At 37.0% G+C, this 12,286-nt stretch overlaps 3 protein-coding genes across 8 annotated transcripts; 1 reads left to right on the top strand and 2 right to left on the bottom strand.

Moving 5' to 3' along the window:
• Positions 1–491: 491 nt before the first annotated feature.
• On the top strand, positions 492–6,604 carry LOC105557870. 4 transcript variants are annotated; one of them, XM_012005249.1, is made up of 16 exons: positions 492–575; positions 645–1,132; positions 1,200–1,493; positions 1,590–1,861; positions 1,942–2,123; positions 2,188–2,387; positions 2,482–2,796; positions 2,857–3,058; positions 3,141–3,260; positions 3,357–3,995; positions 4,069–4,225; positions 4,305–4,860; positions 5,174–5,402; positions 5,512–6,112; positions 6,200–6,393; positions 6,477–6,604. In XM_012005249.1, the coding sequence occupies exons 2-16, from the start codon at positions 693–695 to the stop codon at positions 6,525–6,527; spliced, it is 4,452 nt and encodes a 1,483-aa protein (XP_011860639.1). In that variant the 5' UTR covers positions 492–575; positions 645–692; the 3' UTR covers positions 6,528–6,604. The 4 variants fall into 4 exon arrangements, with proteins under 4 accessions (XP_011860639.1, XP_011860638.1, XP_011860640.1 ...); XM_012005248.1 differs by having other exon boundaries at positions 537–1,132; XM_012005250.1 differs by having other exon boundaries at positions 538–1,132; positions 2,866–3,058.
• A 1,581-nt stretch (positions 6,605–8,185) lies between these two features.
• On the bottom strand, positions 8,186–11,982 carry LOC105557869. 3 transcript variants are annotated; one of them, XM_012005246.1, is made up of 5 exons: positions 11,674–11,982; positions 11,219–11,539; positions 10,550–10,718; positions 10,288–10,469; positions 8,186–8,592 (listed from the first exon to the last, which is right to left on the bottom strand). In XM_012005246.1, exons 1-5 carry the CDS (start codon positions 11,900–11,902, stop codon positions 8,372–8,374), a joined length of 1,122 nt encoding a protein of 373 aa, XP_011860636.1. In that variant the 5' UTR covers positions 11,903–11,982; the 3' UTR covers positions 8,186–8,371. The 3 variants fall into 3 exon arrangements, with proteins under 3 accessions (XP_011860636.1, XP_011860635.1, XP_011860637.1); XM_012005245.1 differs by having other exon boundaries at positions 10,550–10,736; positions 11,674–11,973; XM_012005247.1 differs by having other exon boundaries at positions 10,550–10,736; positions 11,219–11,440; positions 11,674–11,971.
• On the bottom strand, positions 8,602–10,246 carry LOC105557868. Its single transcript, XM_012005244.1, has 2 exons — positions 10,104–10,246; positions 8,602–9,848 (listed from the first exon to the last, which is right to left on the bottom strand). The coding sequence occupies exon 2, from the start codon at positions 9,833–9,835 to the stop codon at positions 9,128–9,130; it is 708 nt and encodes a 235-aa protein (XP_011860634.1). The 5' UTR covers positions 9,836–9,848; positions 10,104–10,246; the 3' UTR covers positions 8,602–9,127.
• Positions 11,983–12,286: the final 304 nt, after the last annotated feature.

Raw genomic sequence — 12,286 nt, 5'->3', positions numbered from 1 at the left:
CTGTGACCTCTTGTAGAAAGAGAGGTCCAAGAGGACAGAAAAGGAGAGCACTCTCGCCCCCCTTACCGCAAATTTGCCAGCCCCCTCGCCGTATGCTCGGTCCAGAGATTCTTAAGGTACCATTTCATGCGCAGCATACTGCCGCAGCAACTCGCTGCTATTGGTTGAAGAATTGTTACTAGATGCTGCAAAATAAATTTCACCATATTTTGCTTCATCGCTGTGAAGTTCAATTGAACGAACAGCAAAGCAGCAGACACGCGATCTAGCCGGCCAGTGCTGCTGCAGCTATTCCTTTTCCATGAGCAGCAAATATGCTTTAGTGAATTTGGATCACGTGACTAATTTGCTGCTGCTGCATGCTGCGTATGAAAAGGCACCTTTAGGTCCATGGTGCGAAATCGAAATTGGCGTTGGCGCGCAGCGATCGAGACGACATCTGCCGGCTGTTGAGCAGAGAGCAGAGAGAAGTTTCTCATCCATATTCCATGGTGGAATGACTGACTCGGATCTCCTTTTGCGCCACTGCAAAACAGCTCAACAGCTGGCTCGGGCTCTCGAGCCGAGTGATGGAGGTTAGGGATGTGGTTGGGGATGTCTCTCGTTGTTATGACAGGCACGATTCAAGTATCAACGTTTTCCAGGGGAATTTCTAATCGACTGTAGCTCCGAGAGTAGTTACTTGTATTAAAATGGACGAGTCCGCGAACGAGCCGGCGGAGAACGGCGCGGACGCATCGACAGCCTCCGTTTCCTTCACCGAGTCGCCCAAGAAATGCAACCTGTCTTTTTCGATTAACTTTGACTTTAACGACGTTAACAGCGAGAACTCGACCGATTCCGAGAATGCGGATCTACAAATTGACATATCCGAGGTGGACACTTACGAGCCGTCCAGCAAGCACAGGCGAGAGGCTGTCGAGGAGGCGTCGATGCTCAATGAAATGGAAGAGGAGATTGAGAGGCAACTCGATGCCAAAGCCGCCAAGACCAATTTGACTGCCTCTAATGTGAAAAATATTTTGAAACACGTCATCCCCTACGAGCATTTAATGACAATGGTACAAAAATGGCTTCAGGATACAGAGAACGACGTCAACATCGGTCCTAAGCTTACGAGAGCCAAAGCCAAGTGCGTATTTCATGATTTTTCGACCAAACAGTTGTCCGTGGCGTGTAATCGATTTGTTCTTTCGTAGGAAATTGGCCGCTGCCAAAGTTAACATACCATGGCCCATCACTACGGCGCAACAAACTTCCTCGGAGGTGCAGGCTTTGATTCAGGAGGAGTTACCGGAAGACTCGTCCGACGAAGAATACAATCCTGAACATGATAAACAGAGTGACGATGACAGAGAGGTGGAAAATACAGCGAGCAGTGACATTGAGTCACGGTTCTCAGCATCGATAAATAACAAGGATGCAGCTTCCTCCTCTGAACAAGTATTATCACATATACAGTATGATTCTGAAGGAATTTTTAAAATACCCGCGTATGTAAACACTTTCTGTATCATGGAATCTGACTGCGAGATCTGTGTCGCATAAGATATACGTATAAATCTAGTTAGCAATCATTATTTCTTCAGTATTCCACACGTTGCGACGGATGAGGAGAGTATTGGCCAAAGGACACGCTCCAAGTTATCTTTAAGCGAAACTTCCTTGGAGGAGATAGAGCAAGCGTTCGTACCACCTGATATAACTGCCGATATGACTGAAGATTGGGACTGTGAGCTTGATGAAGACTGGGACAACTTTTTGAAAGAATTTACACAACCCTTGACGCAAGAACTAGCCGTGGATGATGATCCAGAAGCAGATCCTGAATATAACATCCTGGAGGATGAAACAGATTTACGTATGCCCCTGTTACATTTTGTTTCACTTCTCTTGGTGTGTGTAAAAAATGATATCTTCAACTTGAACAAATGTTATTAGTGGACAAGGAAGAGCTTAGGACAGATAGAGCGGTAGAAGTTCCTCGTAAGGAGCAATATGACTTAATTGCCGAATTACTTGAATTGACTCTCATGTTCTCGACACAAGAACAAGAAGTCGAGAGTTCAAGAAAGAAGAAAGTTCTAGACAATACAGCACCACCGAATGAAAGTGACGCTGTGGTAAGAACAATTGTTTAGCTCTGTAGTAGTAATTCAAATTCTTCAATATTTTTTATTCTTTCAGAATTGCTCCATGGCACGTCTTTTGCCGGTACTTGCAGAATCTGAGCTGCCACAAGTGATGAATTCTGAACAACGTCTTCTATTAGCCACACAGTTTCAGCAACATGTACAATTAATGGCGCAACATTTCGTTATGACTTATATGCATCCAGACTATCATTCGTTGGCAAAAGAGTGTAAACAGAACTTGAATAGTTTAAGGTACTGTGCATACGTATGTCAGAGTATATCGTACAATCGTACAAGCCAGTCGTATTATAAATTCTGATAAGAAATTATTATTAATATTTATTAGATATTTGAGTAATGGGCCTAATTCTGCATTCAATGCCAAGAATTTGGAGACGGCTTTAAAATTGGTATCAATTTGGGAAAATAAGTTTGATGACGCCAAGTTTTGTGCAAACTTCAAGAAGAGTATAATGAGTGAAAGTGCTCAGACTCAAATATATTGTGCAAATAAGTGGCGGTACCTCGAACAATTTCCCCCCGAATTAGAGAAATTATTTGTCGAAAGTAAGGCTCTCATGTACCCACAACTTCTACCATGGACGCCGTTCAGAAGCGGAGCTAAATATGCAAAACCCACATATTCCAAGTCGGAGGAAATGTAAGTGTATAGTAAAATTTTGTGTGTTGCAACGTTTTACTTTACCCCATTTCATTATAGCATTTTCAGTTTAATTGCACTGGGCATAGAACAGTTCTTACCATTTGTTATATGTAAATCAAAGAAGTTTCATACAAAGAAAATGCGATTATTTGATGTAACTCAACTTATCAGTCATCATCTGCTACCATGCAGAGATGCGAAAGGACTATTGAATCATATTATCAGACGACGCGCTTCCAAAGATGAAAATCCAATCAGGGTATTAATTATTTGCATTTTGAATATTTTTGAGATTTATGTCGCAAGTATAATACATTAAATTAAATGATATGTATTTACAGCATTATTTTAAAAAAGGTTACGCTCCTAGAATAATACATTATATAATGCCTGAAAGTAAACTGAGGGCTCCAAAGGATCAGCCAATTGAACTTTTACCTCAAAGGTGGCAGATGTATCTTGTAAGTATAACAATTATAACATTTATGCTTATTTATTACATACACGTACAACACAGCTAATGAATGATTACCTATTTTTCTTATTTATTATTACAGCAAAAAGAGCACAAAAGTAATTTGGCAGACAGTAAATGTTTATTTGATTTTTACAATAATCTCTCGTGTGAAAAAGATGGGATTAACGCAATAATTAAGTCATACTGTAGTATCCCTAATAATCATATTTTACGAAATCCAGTTGTAAATATGTTGCCAAAAATATTACCTGCAAATCCGAAAATATCTAAAATTGATAATTCTACTAAACAAAGTTCTAAATTTGACAATAGTGGCGACAAAAAGGTACTTGATAATACTATACAAGATACGGAGGTGCACAAAAGGAAAACGCCAATACATAAGACGCGTGCAAGCTCTTGCGCCTTAAAAGCAAATACTTCAGATGTAAAGCCAATACAAACTGATCAATCGTCAGATAAAACTAATACAAAATTAAGTACTGTATTAACTAGAAGCTCCAAAATATCCCAGGAATCGCCACAGATATCGTCGGAATTACCACAAATACGAAAGACCACTCCACGATTAGCAAAAACGAGAAGTGCTCAGAATATGAAATTGATGGCCCAAGCTTTAGGTTCAAAGAACTCGTCTAACTGCAGCACTTTAAAATCTAAGGAAAAAGATACCGCAGATAAGAATATTGACAAACGCTCCTCCACGTCATCAAAAGTTGTAAGTTCTGTCTTAAATTTTATCTTGGAAAGAAATATTCAACTAACAATAAACGTGCTTTCTCTTCGCATAGGATAATGAAGAAGAAATAGCAGAATTAATGTTAGCGAGTAGCACAATAATAAAAGATCCTGTAAGTAGGAAAAAGGCTAAGCAAACTAGGGAATTAGAAATTATTAAAAGATTATTAAAATCGGAGAACCCATTGACTGAAGAAGAACGCGAAGCAAGTGAGTTAGTCAAGTTAAAGTTATTGCGTAATGAAATAAAATTTACTCGTTATTTAACGTCTGTATCTATTTTTTATAGAATTTGCAGCGTCGTATCTTCAAAAGCTGCACTTGATATTAGAATCGAATAATCCAGAAACATTTAAGGCTGTGATAAAGTTATATTTGGATTACAGTGAAAAGTTAGAAAATATTAACCATACTACTGTTGACCCGTCTATAATTGATGGATCTCAAGAATTTTCCAATAAACAGAGGTCACAGGATAGCGCGATTAAAAAAGATATACTAACGGTCCAATTGTACCAAGAGGTCTGTAAAAAATTACAGGATTACCCAGAAATATGTACAGATTTTCTATTATTTTTAAAACCGCATCAAGCTGCAATGATTGGTAAATCTATGGAATATATGATGTTACAAAAAATGAATGACTTTGTCCATGTTGCACAAATATACTTTGCTAAGCAACCATCTCGCATAGCAAAGATGATGCAGGCAATTACACAACTTTCGTCTGATCCACACACGACTTTAAAAAACGTGTATTCCGTTATGAGCTCCGTTTTTAAAGGCCATCCACTCGTCATGGATATGTTTTTGCAAATTCTACCTACCGCAAAACCACCTGAAAGGTAATCATTTTTATATAAATGGAAAGCAATGCATTAGACATTGTTATAATTTTCTATCGTGCTCTAAATCTAATGAATAAGACGAGCAAAATTATAATTTAAATTATGTACCTTTATTTTGTAATTCATATCACACAAAGGAAATATTTCGGAAATGTATTGATATATATATGTATATATAATAATTAAGAATTACCTCGACAAAATTATTACGTTACACAATTTCTCACTCTCTATACTAGTTGTATTATTTGTAAATCAAGGAACCTCAATTGTTATAGAATTGTATTTGATATTTTTCTTTTGTCTATAGTTTACTTGGATCTCATATGTTTGAAAACATGACGTGTCCGTTAGGACCCTATGATAAAAATACAATTTATACTGAAAACGCATCAGAGCTATACGAGAACATAGAAGTACCAACGGCAACGTGTCAGGAGGATCCATATGGCGGGGAGAATTGTAAATGTGACTGTCATAGTACCGATGAAGCAAATCTGAAAAATAATTCTGAACACTGTGTTTCCTGTGGTACACGGGTATGCGTCATATGGCAACATTTAATCACTTGGACTTTTGTTCTGTTTTTCTTATTATAGATGTCGATTCAATTTACTTGCAATTTACTCTGTTTCTTTTCTTAAACAGTTTCTTAACGGAAGAATTTATCTTCAAACACCTGAAGGATTACGACCTGCAAAGATTACGTTTCCCGGGGAGGATCGGGAGAAATTTGACAATATCGCGCGTATATCATTAAAAATTGCTGATAAAGCCATTGCACCAATCTCATCGAAAAAACGACGAAAGTCGTCAAAGAATGATGCTAATCGCGAGGATATTTGTCAGAAACAATGCGCTACGAAACAATACTCGCCGTTGAAAGATAACGAAGATAATGAAAAGGCAATAGCAAAGTCGAAGAAAAATGTTAAATTTACTACACTTAAAACAGATCAGAGGAAAATTTTGAAAAGAATAGGCACTGTAGATCACGTAATCGCAGAGAAAAGAATGCGTATATCTCAATGCAAGAATAAGCGAGAGAAAAAGATTGAAGAAAGCGATGCTTCAATAGAACAAAACGAGCTGGATGTTATGAAACCAGAGAAACCGAGTGACTTTACGGAAACAGAAATTAACAGTTGTACACAGTTATCGATGCAAGAGAATTCCTTGAGTAGTACTGAAGTAATTACGAAAACGCAGATTTCTTCCAATGTGAGCAATAGTACTGCTTGTAGTTCAAGTAAGTTTCATTTAAATTATATTATTCTTAAAGAGTATTCTTTGAGTGATGTTACTCAAGTAATATACTTTTTTAATATTTTAATAGGCAATAAAAATGTAGACGCAACAATTACAACAATACCACTAGAAAATAATATCCCGTCGAAATCCGATTTAATTAAAAACAAGCCTTGGACACGTCAGGAAGATATGATTTTGCTACAAAGTATAAAAAAGGAATATTCTGAAAATGCATTCCTACTGATTAGTGAAAGATTAGAAGATCGTACTGTCAATCAGGTAATATTTGTCTTACTTTTCATTTTAAATTATGTTTTACACACACATACACACACATGAAATAATTAAATTTCTTATTATAGGTGAAAGAGAGATGCCAAACTTTGCTTTCCTTACTGCAGAAAATGATGTAAATATGTACAGATCTATGTATATTATAAACTTGTGATTTTGTATTTTAATGAAAAATATAGCAGGAGTTTTTACCTTATGTGCGTCAGTGTACACATTTATGTATAAAATTTATCAGGGTTGGGAAGTAACTCGTTACTTGTAACCAAGTTATAGTTACAGTTACTTCTTTTTGGCAACTCTAATTTAACTTCGTTACTTTCTCTCCATCTGTAACTGTAACTTAACTCGGTTACATTTTTTCGATAATGTCTATATATGAATGTTCTCATAGTAAAAAATTCTACAGATATAAATCTGTAGAAATTTGCAATGAGAATATATATCTCTAAATAATACACAAAGATCATCGACTTCTAGATCTAATGAAATGAGTTTAAGAAATGCATATCCTGTGTTTTCTCTGCAAGAATTGCATATGTGAGAATCATATATGTATTCGTAAAACAAGTACGGCTCTCGTATATATGATTCTTTTTGACAGAACAAAGTAGGCATCTTTTAAACTTGTTTTACTAGATCTAACAAGGGCAACACCAGGCAGCATGCTCACCGATTTCGCTGAGCACTAATTAGTGGGAGGATGGACTTATTATAACATACTTCAGGCTCAACGAAATCAGTGAGCATGCGGCCTGGTGTTCCCCTTGTAAGAATAAGGGAAGAATTATTTATTTTTGGAGAATAAAAAGTTAATACATGTTTACATATATATTTATTTATCACTATATACCAGACAAAGATGGATGGATGAAAATCGCTGAAGAATTTGAAACAATCTGGAATTTTCCCCATTGTATTGGCTATAGATGGGAAACATATTCAGATAGAAGTAAATGTTTAATGAAGCTTTCCTTGTATGTTTCATTTCAGTAAATATCAATAATATTATTAAAACTTGTAATTATAGGCTCCACCTCACAGCGGTTCCACATATTTCAATTATAAAAAAACTCATAGTATAAATCTTACTGCTGTTTCTGATGCACGCTACAGATTTATTTTGGTCGATGTATAGGAGCGGAAGGTCGATGTAGTGATGCAAGAGTATTCGCTAACAGTGCATTAAAAGCAAAATTTGAAGAAAATACTTTAAAAGTACCTCTACCTTTTAAAATTGGCCAGTATAAATTACCATTCGTTTTGATAGGTGATGAGGCGTATCCATTATCACATTATCTGATGCGTCCTTATCCAAGACGTTCACAACTAGACCTAACAAAAAAGGTTTACAATTACCGTCAAAGCAGAGCAAGAAGATTTGTTGAAAGTGCTTTTGGTATCCTTGTAGCACGCTGGAGAATTTTTCGAAGACCAATTAACACATATGTGAAAAAAGCTGAAATAATGGTGTTAGCCACTTTATGTTTGCATAATTTTATTATTAGTAAAGAACTTCTAAAGCATTCTAGAGATAGAAGATATTTAAATTGCACTAATAACGACAAACAACCATCGCTTGCTATTCGGAGTATGAGAAAGCAAGTGGACAATGTATCTTCCAGTAACTTAGCACGCGTCTATAGAGAGAAATTCGCCAATTATTTTATGAAAGAAGGTGCTGTAAATTGGCAATGGGAAAAAGCTGTAAACAATGAATTCTAAATTTTGACAATGATTTGTAGAATTAAATTATAATAAATAATATCGAACACACATATTAGCAAATACTTTTTTACTTATCTTAATCTAACTTTGTACATTTATGACTTATAATTTTAGATATATTTTAATTTTGGAACATAATAATTTCATGTCTTACAATATTTTCTATATAATTAATTGAAATAAACAGGAACAAATGTAACAAACTAAGGATTATAAATGAGTTATTTAGTAAATTATATTATTTAGTAAATAATCCTGCTCTTTCTTCCGCTTTGTAAGCTGAATCGAAAATTTCTTTTTGAAGAGCTCTGCTTTCTTTGTACGGTAATCTTCTCAAAATGTCACCCAAATGAATTAAGAATCCATCGATGCCATCAGTAGGCTTATTACAGGTACACTGCGGTAGAATGTTAACCAAATGCTTCTGAAATTCTACGTCTTCAGATTTCTTCCTTGGACCTAAAACATAACAAAAATATTAAACATAAAACTTACTTGATAAAAATACAGTAAATACAGGGTGCGGCAGCATAACTTCCTTTTTTCAAAACTTAATAAAACCCATTGTATGAATCAGAAAATTTTTATTTGTTTTTTATAATGTAGGCACATACATAAAGTTTTGTTTTACTCAGTTTTGAAGATCAAATCAGGTAGGTGACGTCCCCCATTCTCCATACACTGAGTAAACCGATTTCTGGCGTTTGTCATGACTCCTGCCAGCATAGCAGGCGTTATGTTGGCAATTTCTTCCTGGATGTTAGTCTTCAAATCTTGTAGGGTCCTTGGACGGTTCACATAAACACGGGATTTCAAAAAACCCCATAGAAAAAAATCACAAGGGGTCAAATCGGGAGAGCGGGCCGGCCACTCCAAATCGCCCCTAATTGAGATGAGGCGCTCTGGGAAGTGTTCCCTCAAAACAGTCATCGATGCTCTTGAAGTGTGTGCCGTTGCACTGTCTTGTTGGAACCAAGTGTCCCCTAAGTCCAACTCATCTAGCCGTGGGAAAAAAATTCCTGTAACATGTTACATCCCAGTCCGAATTCACTGTCACTGTGACTTCATTTTCCTCAAAGAACCAGGGACCAATAATTCCACCTGAGGAAATTGCACACCACACTGTGACTTTAGGTGAATGCAAAGGCCTTTGATGCAATTGTCGAGGATTGGTGTCAGCCCAGTAGCGCATGTTTTGTTTGTTGACGGATCCACACAAATGAAAATGGGCTTCATCACTAAAAAAAACAATAGCGTCCTCAGGAACGACTTCCAGAAGAACCTCACACGCGTTCCTCCGAGAATTGAAGTCACGTTCAGAAAGTTCCTGCACAATTGCCATCTTGTATGGATGGAAATGAAGATCATCATGAAGAATTCTCCTCACAGAACGATCGGAAAATCCAAAGGCAGACGCATGTTTGCACGCAGAACGCCGTGGTGATCGTAACATTGAAGCTCTCACTGCCTCAATGTTCTCAGGTGATCTAATGGGCCGAGGGACTCCAGTTCTTCGTCTTGTCGCACTTGCAGTTTGTCTGAACGTAGTGACCCACGTAACAATTGATTTCCGGTCCGGGACAGGGGCCAACGGGGCTAAATTAAAGCGATTTCGAAAGGCGCGCTGGGTTGCGATCACAGAACATCCGCTCGAAAAGTAGGCCTCAACGGCAAACGCACGCTCCTCACTGTTCCAACGCATGATGGCGACTGAACTGTCTTTTTCTTCTTCTTCTAATTATGGCTCCCGGCACCTGATAAACGGTAGCCGATACGGTCACGACAAACCAATAGACGTAGTTGAATTACAGACACTATAGAATTATAGACGACTTTGGTGATATGTACAAAGCAGGGGTCCGACTAACGGGCCTCGCGCGGGATGATGCAACCCCGCAGGATCAAAAATTTTTCTTCCGTCGGAAGACGTGTTAACTGCTCGACGGCCCAGACGGGACTTTCCGACTGAACTGTGTCGGGACAAAACTTTATAGTCCCGCCTCTCGAACGAGACCACTAGCGCTCCGCTACGACATCAACCGACTAAATGACGCACATTTTAAAAAAGGAAATTATGCTGCCGCACCCTGTACATTAAAATAAGATGCTAACGATATGATGCATATTTTTTAAAAATGTCTTACGCAAACTTACGTTTTGTATGCTCGATGAAGCTACTTTTATCAGAAATATTGCTATTGATTCCAGATGTGCTTAAGGAGTTACTGTCTTCCATCGGTTCTTCAATTGTGTTAACATCTGAAGCAATGGACATCGAAAGAAATTCATTTAAGTCGCATGAATAAGACCTTTTTTTTGCAATATTACTTTTTGTGCTGAAAAATATAATATTTGTTTAATAAAATATTTTGTCCATCATTTAAAAAATCATTATTTATCGTTTTTATACACTTACGGCCTAGGCTTCACTTTATCAATCAAAAACAACATGCTTTCATAATGTCGAAAACTACTATCATCATTTGTAGTAGGCGCTGCTGAACCACTAGGTAGATATGTAGTTTTCTTCTTCTTTGCTTTATTGAAAGAGTCTCGTAGATTTCTCCAACGTCTCTTAACATCTTCTAAAGTGAATTTATAATCTAAAATATATGAGTTATTCATTACATAAGTTTCTAATGGTAAAAAAATTAAATGTTCCAAAATATTGTAACGGCTCTCCATAAAATAAAATTAGGAAGGAAGAAAGGGCCAATGCGAGCCAACAGCAGGTGTAAGTGCGATATTGTCAAATATTTAGACCAATTTATTCAGAATTCCAAACGTTTCGACCCGTTTTTGGGTCATCCTCAGTGAAGCTGATTAAATAAATAACTTAAAATACCACTGTCTCCGAGAAATATCTTCCGACAAGTTCAAATGCGTTTTTTTCTTTTCTCGGAGACCAGTGGTATTTTAAGTTATTTATTTAACCAGCTTCACTGAGGATGACCCAAAAACGGGTCAAAACGTTTGGAATTCTGAATAAATTGGTCTAAATATTTGACAATATCGCACTTACACCTGCTGTTGGCTCGCATTAGCCCTTTCTTTCTTCCTAAAATTAAATTTACTTTTTACTTACCTTTTAGTTCTTTTAGAACTTCTAACCATGCTTCTGCATTTAATGTACTTCGCTTTTTTACATCTATTGTGTGATCCCATAAACAAGGTCTCATCTGAACTGCAGTAATTAAAATTTCTTCAGCTTCGAGCCAATGCTTGTCTTGTTTGTTTCGACATTTTTTCTTTTCTGTTGGTGGATTATCGTAACTCTCTTCTGTTTGACCATCTTCACCAGTTTCACCTATAACATCAAAATCATTATAATGTACTTCCGATTCTTGTGGTAATTCCTCCTCCTCAGGCATTGTCTCTGGAGAATTTTTAGCAGAGCTTAATCCACCTACAATTTAAAAATAGAACATATACATATTTATGATAGATAACATATATTTATAATATTATTTGTGTATGCATATAATTATAAAGTGATACAAAATTTCCATCAAATTCTATTTAGCACGATAGAAAATTTACCTTTAAATAAACGATTTTTTTCATCCACATAAAATGTTTCCTTTTTGAAATCCATGCATGAAAAACATGAATGTTCCGTATAATCGAAGTTCTGTTTTGGCAGCATAAAATTGCAGTAAAAGCATTGATCATGGAGAATGTATAAGGAGACCGAACTGCCTGTAATCAGAATGGGCCGATGTTTGTGCCCGCCAGACGTTCTGAAAAGCAATACTGGGAGCACTGTCATCAACTAACTCCATTCGCATTCGTACGTGACCACTGAAATATATACCAGAGAGAAACCTGAGAGCGGCCATCCCGGCGTTTTGCCTGTTACCGTTTTCGCTGGACTGATTCCAACGCTTTACGCCCATTTCCAATTTTGGAACTATTCCGCTACACCCATTTTCAAGTACTGCCGATAAAGTCTCCACTTGGTGCGTGTCCGTGGTTGTATTCCGTGCTGCATGCATGAAATGTCGGTAATAGGAGAGTGTTATTGATTTTTCGTAACGGGAGCGAGCGAGAGGTATAAGTATAACCTTCTCGCTCGCTCCCGTTACGAAAAATCAATAACACTCTCCTGTTACCGACATTTCATGCATGCAGCACGGAATACAACCACGGACAC

This window comes from Vollenhovia emeryi, unplaced genomic scaffold (genome assembly GCF_000949405.1).
Source record: "Vollenhovia emeryi isolate VEMERY1.0 unplaced genomic scaffold, V.emery_V1.0 DF939410.1, whole genome shotgun sequence".
NCBI classification, from domain to species: domain Eukaryota; kingdom Metazoa; phylum Arthropoda; class Insecta; order Hymenoptera; family Formicidae; genus Vollenhovia; species Vollenhovia emeryi.
This window is presented reverse-complemented; position numbering and strand designations above follow the sequence as displayed.